The following is a 17,263-nucleotide window of genomic DNA, read 5'->3' as shown; positions in this document are numbered from 1 at the left end:
ATCCCAGTACGCACGGCGTCTTACATTGTGTTCCCCATAGCGTAAGATATTACGCAGTACGAGAGATACTCTCGTAAGAGAACGTACTCGGTTACTAACGTAACCTCGGTTCTCTCTAGAGAGGGAACGAGTACTGCGTATCTTGCCGTGCATACAACAGCGCTGGTTCGCTTCAGCGTTGAAAACCAGTTTGTATCAGCCTGTCGAGCGTATTTATAGGCCAAGGCCACGCCTATTCTGGCGGGACGCGACGAAATGGGCGCGAAGCACCCCCATTGGATGTCACGTCACGCAGGGCCTCTCTCGATAGGCTTGCTGCTGTTGCCGCAGGGCAGCCAATAGGCGCGCGAGCCGTCTTGCCTATGTCTGCACGCTGCCGCACAGCGTTTTACATTAATCAAAATTAAAGGATAATTTTTGGCTTCAATATCTCGTGGAAAAGAGGTTTTCCCCATAGCGTAAGATATTACGCAGTACTCGTTCCCTCTCTAGAGAGAACCGAGGTTACGTTAGTAACCGAGTACGTTTCATCACCTCAGGGAGCTGCAAATCAACAGATCATATCTCTTGCACAGTTAGTGCTCATGAGGAAAACAAGTGCTAAGGAGGCAAGCGTGCAAGTAAGTGCATTTCATGTTTGGCAGGGAAAGCACCATGTTAAATTCCTGCACGAGGGGTGACATTTAAGGAAAGAATTCCCTGCTGGAAAACTCCACCTTAGTGTGGCGTGAGGTGAGATGAAACAGTAGAGCCACTTGTGCAACCGTGGACAGTTACGATGGGAGGAAATGACGGCATAGTCTTAAGTTCACTGCCATTAGAGACAATGGAACCGGGCTTCCTTGAATTGTGCCCGGTTTCCACAGCTAAGTGTAAGAAAACACACAGAGGACTAACTTTTCCCCAAAAGTGCCGGCCTAGATTGGAATTTTCAATGGTGTGAAACCGTCAAGACGTTAACATGAATGTAACACCTGTCCCTTGAGGTCAAAAACTTGTACGTCACAATAAGGATGGATATTTGGATACATAGTTGAAGTGGAAAGATGGGGAAATAATCCATTCATATTACTGCAAAACATTTATTGGGTTACATGAATTATAAATGAAAGCTGTGAAAAAATAAAGTGCAATTTTAGACCTAAAAACGGAAAGAAAATTCAGTAGCCAAAGAACAAAAGCCATCATTGCTTCTGTTTATTAATACTAAATTATTAATAAAAAAGACACGGTCACATTGAAAACACTTATTAAGTTGGTTCATCAGCCGCTGCTCCTCCGTATTGCTTTTTATTTCTCAAAAACCATTCAAATGACATGAAAATTAAGATTAACTACATACATTTCTAAAAAAGTGGCAGTATATGAGTAATGCATTAGGGAGAAACTGGTTTGCAGTGCTCTGAGCACTTTCCCAAATAAAGTAGAATTCCTAGGTGTTCCTTCATGAGGCCATGATCTTTTTCTTGCACTCTACGGAGCAGAGCAGCATTCCCTGCAGGGCCATGAAACGCTGGCCCATAAGGCACTTGGAGCAACAGGAGCACTGGAAACACTGGGGCTCAGCGTGCCAATGGTGCTCTCCATACGACACGCGCTGAGCTTCAGGCTCGATGGGGTTCTGACAGGCCGCACAACACTGTGAACACAGAGAGGCATGGTAAAATTCACAGGAAGTAGTATATCATAGTAAATGTTTTTGTTTGAAATAACACTTGTGACAAAGGTCTTTGATTACATATGTTACAGGCACAATCAAGCTAGTGCATTCTGGGATATAAATATTAAATAAACATGTATATTTTGCATATGAATATTTATGATTATTATTTATTAATTAATTTTTAGGCATATGAATATGTATTCCAAATAACATTAAATATTTAAATTAGAATTATTAAATTATTTTACATTACATTAATTCATATTTTAATTGTTAATATAATCAATCATATAATGAATAATCATTAATATTTGATGTACATTTTATATGCCCTTCAGCAATGCATCCCAGGATGCACCAGTGTGATTGCGCCTGTAATAAGTGTAATCAAAGTTATTTGGAAGCAAGCCTAATTAATTATTAACATTATTATATCAATATAATATATTATTATATTATTAAAAAAAATAGTACATATTTGTGTAAATAATTATTATTTATTATATATTATATTAATATAATATACAGCTGATAAAATATAAAAACTCTGCTTTTTTGAATGTCTGAAGTTCCTTTCTAAGCTGATGTCTAACAGATGAGTCATAAGAGCTGTGTGTCATCGGGAATGCAAGCGTTGAAAGAGAACGGTGGTGTCCGATATCACACGCCTCCATTATAAGCGCATCCACCCTCCCTTTCCTCTGGTTATCATGTCACTGGCACTTCCTTAATCTCCTTCACCTGCTCCTGAACCAATATGGCTGGCAAACACATGCCGAGCCTGTTAGTTTTAATAGCCCAGGCTTAGCAAGAATTCACTTCCATTTAGGCATGACATGAATGATACTTGTACAACGGTTGTAAAGCTAAATTGTTCAATGATCTATCTATCTATCTTAACTGTAATGCATTTCATGTTATGCCAACCACAATTAAATTGATCATTTTTTGATATATAATTGTACTAATATATCAAATTACTAGTTTATTGGTTATTTAATATTAGTACTTATAAAGCACATATTAATGCCTTATTCTGCATCCCTTAATCCTACCCCATACCTAAACTTAACAACTGCCTTACTAACTAATAACAAGGAGTAATTAGGAGTTTATTGAGGCAAAACTCATAGTACATTTATTCATTCCTTTCTGAGGAAGATAAAAAGCAATCAAAATAGAAAGAAAGATACTCAAAATCAAATAGAGAAGAGAAACAGTGAGGGAGAGAGAGAAAGTAAGGAATTTCTTCTCTTTACCACAGCGTGGTTCTTCATGTAGCAGGGTTTGCAAACAGGCTTGTCTTTCTCCATGACGTAGGTCTCTCCAGCCAGAACACAGTCACAGTGAAAACAGCAGAAGTGCTTCAGGTGCCAATCGTGGCCCTCGGCCTGAGTGTACTCATTACTGAAGATGAGCTGGACAGACACACACACACACACACACACACACACACACACACACACAACACACAACACACAACACACAACACACAACACACAACACACAACACACACACACACACACACACACACACACACACACACACACACACACACACACATTGAAAATTGTCAGCACTTTTTACTGTCCCAATCTTATTTATGAACCATTGAAATTAGCATATAGGACAATGCACACTGAGCCACTTATTGCACAATCAGCCCAATTTGAGGTGCGGTTTCTAAGGTGCCAGCACAGAAGATATGTTAAAGTGGACAGAAGGTCTAACGAAATCCAAATTTTTAAAACTTTACTGTACCAATCTTTATTATGAACCATTGAACTTGTCAACTAAGACAGTGCACACTGAGCCGCCCATTGCACCATCAGCCCAATTTTATAGTGTTATACTATAAAATATAGTATATACTGTTATATTAGACATACTGCTCTAACAAAATCCAAATTTCCAGCCTTTTTTACTGTACTAATCTTTCTTTATGGACCCTTGAGGTTGGCTTATAAGACATTGAGCCGACTACTGCGCCATTAGCCCATTGACCTTTTGTTTAATATAAACCTGGAAATGATCAAAGTTAAGGTTTTGAAACATTTAAAACATAGCCATTATTAAGTTATGGAAGATTATGAACTATTTCCAGGTTGCTAAACAAATGTAAGCAAATTTGTAACATTGACCATGTGAATTACTTTGCATCCACTCACCTCATCGCAACCTGCACACCGAGGCTTTTCGCTATCTCCATAATGGCGGCCACAGTACAGCTGATCTTTCTTCCAAAAATAGATCATGTCCACCAGTAGCTCGCTGCAGTTACAGCACACAAAGCATGCAGGGTGCCAGAGTTTATCATAGCCTGCCCGCTCGGCGTAAACTGCCGGCTCACCCTTCTTCATGGGCAGTTGGCACCGGTGACATGACTGTGGGCAGAGATTCGGTAATGAGTTCAGCTTGGCATAAACATCAATGAAGAATGAAAGAGGGGAAAACACAGTCAGTGGAGTGAGGTTGCTATTAATGAAAAGACCATAGACGGTTCACTTTAAATATTCATCACCCCAGGTGAAACATGAATATTGGAAATAGGAAAAACTACCAAGCCTAAAGGAATAAATCCAAGATTCACATTACTTTATATGACAAAATGTGTATATTTCTCATAATTACTTTATATCTCACAAATAATTAATTATGCCTTCAATCTCACAATATGAATAATCTTGTATTGATCTTTATATCATAATACAACTATTTCGCATTATTATGAATTTACATCTTGTATTCATGAAAAATAAAGTTGTAATTATTAGATATACTTAACTTTATTTCTCACAATATGACTTACTCTCATAATCATAACTTTACTTCTCGTATTTATGACTATATAAATAATTATAAAATATTATTTTATAATTCTACTTTTCCAGATAATCAATTTCTCATATTTATGACTATTATGACAATGCAATTATTGCATGCAAAAATAACTATTTATCATATTTGTAAATTCATTTCACTTACGACTTCTTGTTTTTATGACTTTATATCTCAAAATGACTCACAATGTGATTATTTTACATAACTAGGACTATTTCTCATATTTATGACTTTATATTTTATATCTTACAAATCTCTTTCATACAAAAGAGACATCCATGTCATCTTCCTTGACCTGGCCAATGCCTTTGGATCAGTTCCCCATAACCTCCTCTGGGAATCCTTTAACTGCTTCCATGTTCCGAAAGAGCTGCTGAAGATTGTTTTAATTCTTCTTATGTGTTCCAGGGCAACAATAACAGCACACAGGTTTGGAACAACATCAGGTTGAGTAAATAAAAAGACACACACAATGTTCATTTATAGGTGAACTATCCCTTTAAAAAGGGCAAGAACATTAGGCTGATGGCATACATGTGTTTGCAACATGAGATTTCAGATGCTTACAATAGATTTAGGAAAAATCCACCCGAGCTCAAACATAACCACAGGGACTAAGTGTGGTAATTTATGAAGATCTCTGGAAGAACATAACGTTCATTCCAGCTGCCTGACTAACACAGGCTTGGCAGTATATGAACCGCTCTTATGTTAATCAAGTGAATCCGGAGATAAGCATTGGAGAATGATTTGACTCCTGTGGCTCACATGTGGTGGAAATAAATAGCCTACTGCTGCTCAACAACTCCAAAGGCCATTTTTACTTAATAGATGTTGACATTAAACTGGAAATAATCTAGATTGAGAATGATTCATTTAGATATAAAGGGATAATGAGGAAAAAAAAGTTCACAGACGCTATTTGTATGTACCGGTAATAGAGAAAAGTATTCATGGCAAGCAACATTCACAATAAGTGTCCATTACTACCGTTAATACTTACGTAGTTACCAGCAGGTCCACTGAGTGAAGTTCCATCAGCCCCTGGGGCGCCAACTTTTCCCATTGTAGCAACAGCATCACCTTTGTCTCCTGGTGTCCCTGTTGTTCCAGCACCAGGCTTCCCTCCAGCCCCGACACCTTGAGGGCCCTTTTCCCCGGCCAAACCTGCCTGCAGCCCCATCTCTTCCGGCAAGGTGATGTCGCCTATGCCCAAAGCCTCATCCTTGTACTTTCGGACATACTGCTGCATTTGCTTGACCTCGCTGGGTGAGAGTTCGTGGCAGCGCTCAGGGTCTTGGTCGTGGTCGGGAAGCTGCTTGGCCATCTGCTTCTTACGGTAATCTGCTCCCGCCGAACCAGCGATGGGTCGCCGCTCCGGAGGCAGAAGTTCCATGTAGAGCAGAGCCTGAGAGGACAAAAGTGTTGTTTTTTTGGTCAATATGAAACAGGATTTGCAACTCTTATTTGACTTCTGTAATGTGATGTATTTTTGATTGAAACAGGGTATTCAAAAATAAATGACAAAGGAGTGGCAGGACTTTCATTCTTGGTGAACCATTCGTTTTATATATATATATATATATATATATATATATATATAAATATAGAAAATAAAATATATATATATATATATATATTCTAAGATATATATTTATAAATATTCGAGCATAATTTAATTATATTAATAATATTAATTGAAGTTATGCATAATTTTGCAACAGAAAGTTTACTGAAAATAACAGAACAATGTAGGCCTACTGACAAAAAGTTCAGCTTGATTTTTATTAATGAAAGGTGTAATTATAGTTTTAATTAAAACTAAAAGAGCAAGCATTTTTATATTATTTTATGAAGAATAATGTTTTTATTGAAAAGAAAAGTAAAAAAAAGGCAACATAACTGCTAATATTTTAAACCTCTGTATTTCCTAATTTTTAAGTATCAGCTAAATTATAAATGCAAATGATATTTCTATTATTCAGCATTTTAAGCCAATCAAAATATTGTGAGAGCACAAAAGTTTTCCAAACTTTCAAAGAGGGCAGTCTCAAAAAAAGAAGTAGATAACAGTGACCTCTAGTGGATCCAAGTATCATAGTACAATAATAAATAAATTAAAATAAATAAATAATATTAAAAAAATAGTTTTTATATATATATACTTAATTGAAATATAATGTAATGTATAGTAAATCATAGTATATGATTTTAAGATTAAGAGAGTTACCAAGCCTTGGTTGATCCCAGGTGGAGCCCATTCATAGGTAACAGACTTAACCACATCTGTCTTGGCAGGCACTGCAATGGGGGTTGGGACAGCAGTAGTGGCAGCACCAGGGCCTTTAGATGGGATGGAACCACTATGGCCTGTCCCTAAAGCTGCAGTATGGCCTGTTCCTGAAGCTGCAGTATGGCCTGTTCCTGAAGCTGCAGTATGGCCTGTTCCTGAAGCTGCAGTATGGCCTGTTCCTGAAGCTGCAGTATGGCCTGTTCCTGAAGCTGCAGTATGGCCTGTTCCTGAAACAGCAGTACGGCCTGTTCCTGAAGCAGCAGTACGGCCTGTTCCTGAAGCAGCAGTACGGCCTGTTGCTGGGGCTGCAGGGGAGTGAATTGACGCTCCTGGGACCGCAGTGGCAGCAACAGGTGGGGCAAAAGCGGACTGAGAGCCGGGGGTGTAGGTCTGGCTGGAGCCGGGGACAAAAGTGGAAGCAGGAACAGGAGTAGCAGTGCTGATGGAGGCTGCCGGGATGCTGAATGTGACTTGGTTGCCTTTATAAGACGGGACGCCATCTCTCTTCAGCTTGGCTATGAGGCCTGTGTACTTGGTGTCCTCAAAAAGCCTCCCCACCTTCTTATTCTCCTCCGTCTCGAGCTGCACGTCATGGTCCTCAACGCCGCACTTGCAGTTTCGGCAAATCTTTCTGATAAAGAGAATGACAGAATTTTTATTTTGGGGTGAACACTTGTGGAAACACTTAAACCACACACTACAATTTAAAGGTTTGCGGTAAGTTTGATTATTTTGGAAATAAATCAATACTTTCATTTAAGGATGCATTAAAATGATTAAATGTGACAGTAGAAGACATTTATAATGTTACAAAAAAATTATAATCAAATAAATGCTGTCCTTTTGAACTTTCTATACATCAAAGAATCCTGAAGGAAATTTTCAACATTGATAATAATAAGAAATGTTTCTTGAGCAGCGAATCAGCATATTAGAATGATTTCTGAAGGATCATGTGACACTGAAGACTGGAGTAATAATGCTGAAACTACAGCTTCACAGTCACAGGAATAAATAATTGAAAATATTTTATAAATAGAAAACATAAGCATAAGAGACTGACCCCAAACAATGATTGATAGAGAATGAGAATAGCATAATATTACAGTAGGACGAGGTGTCTCTCTGAGTTATGTCTGTTTTGTTAAGTTAAGAGTCTGATAACACTAGTTTGGATTGCTGTGCACTTCGAGTCACGGCATGCACAAAGTATTTAGTGATTACTTGGAAAAAGATCAACGTGGGTAACATGCTGAAACCCTTTCGTCATGATTTTTACCGCAACATAAAATAAATAAACGATACTGTGTTGCATTCAATGAGACCTGTGAACATTTTGAGAAAAGACTTTGGTTTCTGTAGAGCAGAATAAAGTGCACTGTTTATCTGAGAGTTGACTTAAGGTTTATATGGGACATGTCATGAACAATTTGAATGGAAAATGAATGCATTCTGGTCACTTTGTTGCGTCAAACCACTGTAATTAGCTAGGTTTTTCCATCCACTAGTTTTTAATGTGAATTTCAGCATATTGCATTAAAAAAAAAATAATAATGGATGGAAATACCAAGATGTGCATAAATATTTATGTGCTCAATTGAGGCGGAATCATTTTCTATTCAATAAGAAACCATGCGCATAATTACGATGGAAGCAAATAAATCCCTCAAAGCGCAACAAAAAACTCCAAAAAAGTGATGATTTTGTTCTCTTGAACACACGGGATGGAAATGGTGCTTTATTTCGCAAAAATTTTATGCAATATTCCAATTGTGCGCATAAGTTACATTCGCAACTTTGTATGGAAACCTAGCTATTGTGAACGCAGGGTCAGCGAGAGGGTAATAATCAGGAAAACTAAATAATGACTTTTTGGTGCAAGGAACCCTGACATTATAAGGGAAGAAAATAAAATACTGCAAAAGTAGAACATGGTCCCTTTTAAGGACACTTTGAGCTGTTTAACATATCAAAAAGAGCCAAGCAGAAAGAATGATGCTCTTTGGAAATGTTACAACATAAATCGTAGCCACAAATCCAAAGAGGCTTTATCTTCACCCAAAAAAGAAATGCTTCAGCGTGTCAGCGATCCAAAGCATCAAAGCACAGATGTTTTTACCCAAAGCGTTTTACAAACGAAAGACTTTGAATTAAAGATGAGAAACAGGAAGTGGGCCAACGCCTGCCTGAGTCACTTTACTCCCACTCAGATGTCACTAATTCTGTTCAGCCACTGGATGGCTAGTCTCCCATCTCTACTGCATAGAAACAAACACAAAGATGAAGTCTCTGGCTCTGCATCCAATGACCTCAACATTGACGTCTTTTCATTCAAAGAATTCCTGAAGCCCCAGGAGGGCGCTCGGGAATGGCATGAGGCGCCGCTGTAGCGATAGAGCTTTGGCACGGGCATCTTGGCACCTGTGAGTCTCGCTTCAGAAAAACTGGTCGAGTGCAGCTAATGGCCAGAGCTCTCTCAGCATGACACTTTTCTTGTCATATTTGTCAGATAGATATGGTACTGCATGTTGCCGTGTTTTTCAAGATGATGATGGATAAAAACAGAGAGGTCAAACCAATGATGGCCCAAACATGATTACACAGTTTTTCACAGTAAAAACCACATGCATGAACAATATCACTACACAAACACATAGGAAGGAAGGAAGCAACTACAAACCGCCAGAAGTGAAGATCAAAGCCTTCACACTTGTCCTTGCATTTCAGACAGGCAGCTCCAGCTCCAATCTCGTGGCCCAGGGTTATCTGCCAAAACGATGCATAAAGACACATCGGAGAAATCAACACGTATCAAACACATGTGTTGATCAAATCATCTGAAGTTTAAAAAGCATTTGCATAGTTTATGGTATTTTAATTAACCATCTGGCACTTTTCACAAATTTGGTATGAAACTCTTATTACGTTTTTTTAATTTTTTTTTTAAACAAATTACCAGTGAAAGGATGTACGGAACCATCATAAAATGTTATTTATCAACCTCAGGAGATCAATAGGAATTAAAAATTGTATTCAGCAAGGACGCATTAAAGCGCATCATAAAGATACTTATGTTACAAAAGATGTTCATTTTAAATAAATACTGTCCTTTTGAACTTTCTATACATCAAAGAATCCTGAAAGAAATTTTCAACATTAATAATAATAATAATAAGAAATGTTTCTTGAGCAGCAAATCAGCATATTAGAATCATTTCTGAAGGATCATGTGACACTGAAGACTGGAGTGATGACAGCTCAAAAAAAGAGTTATATCAAATTGTAATAATATTTAACAATATTAGTGTATTTTTACTGTATATATAATGCATAGTTTACCAACAATAATAAAAAGCGTAGATAAATAAACAATGCCAAAACAGGTTCGCAAATTTAGCATATATTAAGATGTCACTCGGGTTAGCAAAATTTTGGGACCAAATTATTATTCACTATTATTTCTTTATTCTCTAACATAGTCCCAACCCAAAGTTCATAAAAATAAAACATTTGTGTTTCCAATTATTCATAAAAAAGAAAAGACCAACATGTAACATGTTCATGGAAGGTTCTCTCACACTTCATGTATGCTTTACTTGCTTGATTGTTTCTCATAAGACAAGCGGACAAGATTCAAGGAGGCCGATGTCATAAAAAGTGTTTTTTCTCTTTTGATACATGATCTAGTGCTTCTAAAACTTCATAGAACTTACTATTTAGGACAAAATAAAAGACTTTACAAAAAACACTTCAGTATGAAGCAGGACATAATTTACATAGGCTAATTAAAGGAAAGAAAACAATCTGACACCAGTCTACTTCACTAGATATTCTAATATTTAGATTATAAAGTTCATTCCTGTCTCAGCATTTCTTCCTGAGCTGGAAGACCGCCTTATAAGGTCAAGTATGGAGAATGCCTGGAGGGATTTTTTTCTGCCTAAAATACGGAGAGATCCCTCCAGATCTGAGGAGTTACTGTTGAATGGCAAAACTATGAGGCCCACTGTGGCATAAACCTGTAACTACTGTTATTTATACTGTACCAACACTAGTGCAAGTCTCAATTATTGCTTTTAAAAACATGACAATTTTGCAGTTCTCGCAAACATTTAGCAAGCGAAAAATATAGCATCTGTTGAAGATGCTTTAAAAATTACAAATGTAAATGTTTTTTAATCGTTTCTTTGATAGACTCTTGAACTCTTAGTGTTGCAACTGTAAAAATGTGGAAATGTTATATACTTGAGAAACTGTCCGTTTCACGCAAAAATTACAATTCTCTGAAGACTGTTGGCCACTTTTCCATGTGATGAAAATGAACGAGGACTGCAACTTTCAAGCTTCAAAATACATGCAAAGGTGCCATAAAAGTATCATTAAAGTAGTCTTCTTTATAATAATGTTTTTATTCTATCTCCAGTGAGATGTTAACTGTGTTGACTGGATCATTGAATCAAGTTGAACTCAAGAACTAGACCAGTCTGATTTGAACAAAAAAATTTAGTCTGTTCAGCACATAAAGTGCACAATGCATATTAACTATTTTTATGTTGAATTTGTGTTCTTTTTGAGGCTTGACATCTTCGGTCATCATTCATTGTCTTCGAAAAAGTGTTTCACAGAAGAAAGAAAGAAAAAAGTTACAGCTTTGGAAAGACATGTGGGTGAGTAAGTAACAGTAGTATTATAATTCTGGGTTGAGCTGAAGTGCAGAAGTGGAACATCATATCTTTACATCATCATCTTGCAAAAACACACTTCTTTCTTTACTGTACTTGCATGTCACAACATATTGCAACTTGGCTTGTGGTTCAATAACTGTAATGTGCGAAGAAAGTTTCTGCAGTAACACACCTATAAGAAAAGTGAATGTATCTGCAGAATGATATATAATAATCATAACATCTTCCAGCTTGTTTACAATATGAAAAAATTTAAATCTATTGGCTCCATCAAATCCAAATCATTTTTTTCTATCATATAAAGAGGGAGCAGAATCCTCCTCCTATGTTTTAACTTCCTATTAATGACCACTTCCCATTTCTTAGTAAATGTAACCAAGCTTTTTAACCATTTGCTCGTAACCAACAGTCGTTATGCCAAATTTCGCCATGTATAACAATGGCAGTGGCTTTACCTTTAAGGGCGTTGCCGAATGTTTCAGCAACTAACCCTTTGAACCATGACCAGTTTAATAAGCGTACCTTTTTAACTTCTTTCTCGATCTCCATTCTTGTTGAGCTTGTTTAGATTTGATAAACAGCGTTGAATCTATTCCCACCGGCAACTTTCCCTGAAGGATCACTTTTGTTGAACGGGACAGTCTCCAACCTCAGCCCCTTTCTGAGAGACTTCCGCTCATTGTCAATGTGCGCTGTTCAACCAATAGAAGCAGAGATGTCCATGAGAACTACCAATCAGAGCCAAGCATGACATGTCAAAGTTACAAATCGAAACAATCGCGGATAGATTCGGAGGCTATATGAATAGTAAAATAGCCTACAACATTTCACTGTTATGCTGTGAATGTGAGACGTCAATTACATTGCTTAATTTTTAAATATAGTTATACAATTATTTATTTTAGATATTAATTATTAATTATTATAGGCTAAATAAAATGTAATTGTTTAAAATAAAATACTTTTGTCTTTTATATAATGAATCTAGATAGATAGATAATGTAAAAAACGTTATGATGTAAAACGAATAAGAAATATTTAAGCTGATATGTAGGCTGTACATACAGTGCGATGTATACTGAACAAAATTATAAATGCAACACTTTTGTTTTTGCCCCTATTTTTCATGAGCTGAACTCATTTTTTTCTGTACACAAAAGTCCTATTTCTCTCAAATATTGTTCACAAATCTGTCTAAATATGTGTTATTGAGCACTTATCCTTTGCCGAGATAATCCATCCACCTCACAGGTGTGGCATATCAAGATGCTGATTAGACAGCATGATTATTGCGAAGGTGTGCCTTAGGCTGGCCACAATTAAAGGCCACTCTAAAACGTGCAGTTTTATCACACAGCACAATGCCACAGATGTCGCAAGTTTTAAGGGAGCAATTGGCATGCTGACTGCAGGAATGTCCGCCTGAGCTGTTGCCCCGTGAATTGAATGTTCATTTCTCTACCATAAGCCGTCTCCAAAGGCGTTTCAGAGAATCTGGCAGTACATTCAACTGGCCTCACAACTGCAGACCACGTGTAACCACACCAGCCCAGGACCTCCACATCCAGCATCTTCACCTCCAAGATCATCTGAGACCAGCCACCTGGACAGCTGCTGCAACAATAGGTTTGCATAACCAAAGAATTTCTGCACAAACTGTCAGAAACCGTCTCAGGGAAGCTCATCTGCATGCAAAAGTCTTAGGCCACATTTACACATAGCCCGGTATTTAGAGAAACGAATATTTCCCCCCACCCCTCCGTTTTCAATAATAACATCGTGCACACAACATCGTTTTCAAAAAAGTTGTAATTTCAGAATCAGAATCAGAATCAGAAAGAGCTTTATTGCCAAGTGTGCTTGCACACACAAGGAATTTGTTTTGGTACTGAGGCTTCCAGTGGACATATACAAATACAAATACAAGAAGAAAGCATAATACTACAAATTATAAGAATAAAAAATAAAAAATATAAATATATGAGACTAAAAGTATCACAGTTGGGTTTAGTCAGAATAGACATTTTCAGATTTACAGATTATGAACATATTTACAGTGTTTTGAATATTATAAATAAATTAATTTACATATAAGTATCACCTGAGTTGTAGGATATTGCACTAAACAGTGGGAGTATTGCACTTAAAGGCATATGCCTTGGGAGGTGTGTTAACTGTTCAGAAGGGAAATGGCCTGTGGGAAGATTTACATCAACCTGCATAAATACGCCGTCGAGCGCCATCACAATTATGCCAAACTGGTCGCTCACATGACGTTAAGCATTTTCTGGCGCATAATGTGACGTTTGAGAACCCAAAACCCCGTTTCTCCAAGTTGACACTGCAACACATAACCGCATTATCAGAAATCCCTACTTTGGCCGGAGTTTTTAGAAATAATAGTTTTCTGTGATAAAAAAGGGGTTTTCGTGTAAATGAGAGGCCAAATCGCAGGGAAATATCTGCGTCTTCCCTTCGTGTAAACAGGGCATTAGATCTTTGAGGTCAGCTCATGAGAAATGGGGGCAAAAACAAAAGTGTTCATAATTTTGTTCAGTGTACATATGTACAGTCATGTGAAAAAGAAAGGACACCCTATTGAATTATTTGGCTTTATGTATGACATGATAAAAAAATCATCGACGCCATATGACAAAACGGCGAAATACTACGCACATGGCACCCTTTATCGTCAATATAACACGCACTGTGATGGGTAGGTTTAGGTGTGGGGTAGGGTCTGCGTCTCATATTCACGCTAAAGGATGCCAGTCAACTTTATGACGCCTTGGGTTCACGTGTTATATTCACGCTAAAGGGTGCCATGTGCGTAGTATTTCGCCGTTTTGTCATATGGCGTCACATATGCCGCCAAAGGATGAGAATGCGCTGCTGGTCCTTAAGCAGGTCTCCTCACCTCAGATGAACAACAACAGATAACACATTGCACCTTGCATTAGTATTATTATCAAAAAATAGGTAAAAATGGAAAAGCCATGGTTGGCAAATTAACAACCTTACTGCTTCCATAGGAATAAACAGGGGTAATAAATGATAATCAAAAATGTCTTTGATTAATTGATCATCAGCAAGTGTGATCACCTCTGTAAAAGCAGAAGTTTTGGCAGGTTGCTGGTCTGAAACATTTAGGTGTGCGTGTTAACACAACGCCAAGGAGGAAAGACATCAGCAATGATCTCAGAGAAGCAATTGTTGCTGCCATCAATCTGGGAAGGGTTATGGCAATTTCCAAACTATTTGAAGTAGGCTACATTATTCTACATTAAGGTAGATTATTCACAAGTGGAAAACATTCGAGACTACCCAGGAGTGGACACCCCAGCAAATTCACCCCAAGGTCAGACCGTGCAATGCGCAGAGAAATTGCAAAAAACCCAATAGCTACATCTCAGACTCTACAGGCCTCAGCTAACATGTTAAATGTTAAAGTTCATGACAGTACAATTAGAAAGACTAAACAAGTATGGCTTGTTTGAAAGGGTTGGTCTCTTCTCTAAAAAAGAACATGGCAGCTTGGCTTAGGTTTGCAAAGTTTCGTCTGAAAAAACATCTCATTCTTCTGGAGTAATGTCCTTTGGACAGATAAGACCAAAGTGGAGATGTTTGACCATAATGCCCAGCGCCACATTTGGCAAAAACCAAACGCAGCATATCTGCACAAACCCCTCATACCAACTATCAACCACAGTGGTGGAGGGGTGATTGATTTGGGCTTGTTTTGCAGCCACAGGACTTGGGCACCTTGCAGTCATTTGAGTCGAACAAGAACTCCCTGTATATGATTTTAAATCCTAAATTTTGCTTTTCTGGCTCTCTTTTACGGGTTAATTAAAAATTTGCGTGGACTTGTCTTCATTAAGCCTGCTTGAATTCCTTGCTTTCATTATTTTGGACATGAAGCAAGGATGGCCACTGCTTCATTGTCATGATTAACTATACTGTCACTATTGATAATGTCATTGCTGTCTGAATATAATCAGAAACTGACTGTTTCGTGTCTTATCTTGGGTGTAATTATTACTCACTCAATACACAGTCCTTCCTTTAATCAGCTCTTTTTCATCGACCAGATTAAACGTGTCTTTGCAGACAGATCTTCAACCAAAAAGCTGCCGCCACTACAAATCCTCACATAGACAAAATCTATTTCTTTAAGCAAACCGAAGTGAATAGTGTATTTAAATTCTGCAACCAATCATGTTTTTCCATGAGAAGTCTGTGTATTGACTCACACCATAATCCCTAAAAATAAAGATTGAAACCGCTACATTGTTCTCTCTCATTCATCAGTCACCAGTTTTACACAAAGTTGTGAGAACCAAAGCAGCAGGCCTGTCTGAGCTGTCATAAGGTCAAAACTATCCTTGGTAGAAGTGTTTCCTGCTCAAGCTTAATCTTTTTAATGGTTTTCTATAACCATTCTAGACCTGCTTATTCCATTTTATGAGGTAAGAAGAAATGGGTTGTAATTAATTGTGACTAACTGTACCACTGCTATCTGTGTCTACAGTAGTAATATTATGATGGTTTGAGTTTGTTTACATGTGAGTGTATGTGACGTATTTAACATTTAGGTGTGCCTCTCCTGTCAGGATATGAATTATTATTGTGCAGATAAGAAAACTCAGGAAGTAAATGATTACCATGGATTGGTTATCATGACCTGCTTAGTAATATCTGATAAGTTTTGGTATAAATGCAATTGTTCTGACCATCTGCTCTATTTAAACATAGAGTTTTTTCAAATAAAATTCTGCATTTTTAAAGGGTAAAATGGTAGATTATATATATATATATATATATATATATATATATATATATATATATATATATATATATATATATTGCATACACACACAGTTGTAATCAATATATATATATATATATATATATATACATACATACATACATACATATACATACATACATATATATACATATATGTATATATATGTATATATGTGTGTATATATATATATACATATATATATATATATATATATATATATGTGTGTGTATATGTATATGTATATATAGTATAATTAGTATAGATGTCATTGCCAGATTCCCTTTCATCTGCTTCATTCAAATATAACCAGTTTCCACAATAATATTCTATATTAATATATTATTCAAATGACCTATAATGCTTTCTTTGCTGATATATAATATAATATAATATAATATAATATAATATAATATAATATATATACATTGTATTAATTTATTATTATATATTTGCCCCAAAGGACCCATGACTCGTTGATTTGGTCTTTTTTTTACTATCTCTCTGATTTCAGGCAATACCACCTGAGGCATATTTATTACATTTACTAGTCAACTGAGGCATATTGATTACATTTATGTTAACAAACTTATGTTGTTATAAGTAACATTCAGAAATAGCCTAACAGCTGCATTCCTCTCACTCCAGCATTAGTATTGTACAATATTGTGGGAACTACAGCAGCAGGCTTCCCTTCCCATTACCACCTCAAAATTACAAGGTCCCAGCCATTGAGGCAGTACATAAAAGATGCCTCTAGCTAGTTCTAATCTATAGAAGAATATGGATAGCAATATTCAAATTTAAATGTTATATGCAAAATTGCATTTATTTAAATTAAAATGTATTACAGAAATTGTTAGACATGTTTAACATGTTCAAGCATCCGTCAGTGATAGAACCAGTACGCTATCAGAACCATTATGTTTAGAACGTCTCGCAGAAAACATGCCTTGCGCTCTCGTACACCTTA

At 36.9% G+C, this 17,263-nt stretch overlaps 1 protein-coding gene across 2 annotated transcripts; it reads right to left on the bottom strand.

Annotated features, from left to right (window-relative positions):
• Positions 1-1,068: 1,068 nt before the first annotated feature.
• tes (testis derived transcript (3 LIM domains)) lies at positions 1,069-12,181 on the bottom strand. 2 transcript variants are annotated; one of them, XM_077210704.1, is made up of 8 exons: positions 12,006-12,163; positions 9,479-9,564; positions 7,044-7,429; positions 6,736-6,923; positions 5,509-5,913; positions 3,833-4,048; positions 2,923-3,081; positions 1,069-1,639 (listed from the first exon to the last, which is right to left on the bottom strand). In XM_077210704.1, exons 1-8 carry the CDS (start codon positions 12,030-12,032, stop codon positions 1,445-1,447), a joined length of 1,662 nt encoding a protein of 553 aa, XP_077066819.1. In that variant the 5' UTR covers positions 12,033-12,163; the 3' UTR covers positions 1,069-1,444. The 2 variants fall into 2 exon arrangements, with proteins under 2 accessions (XP_077066819.1, XP_077066818.1); XM_077210703.1 differs by having other exon boundaries at positions 6,736-7,429; positions 12,006-12,181.
• Between the last annotated feature and the right edge of the window lie 5,082 nt (positions 12,182-17,263).

The sequence above is a fragment of the Siphateles boraxobius genome, unplaced genomic scaffold, assembly GCF_051911475.1.
Source record: "Siphateles boraxobius isolate OS27281-9 unplaced genomic scaffold, OSU_SipBor_1 65, whole genome shotgun sequence".
Classification (NCBI taxonomy): Eukaryota; Metazoa; Chordata; class Actinopteri; order Cypriniformes; family Leuciscidae; genus Siphateles; species Siphateles boraxobius.
This window is presented reverse-complemented; position numbering and strand designations above follow the sequence as displayed.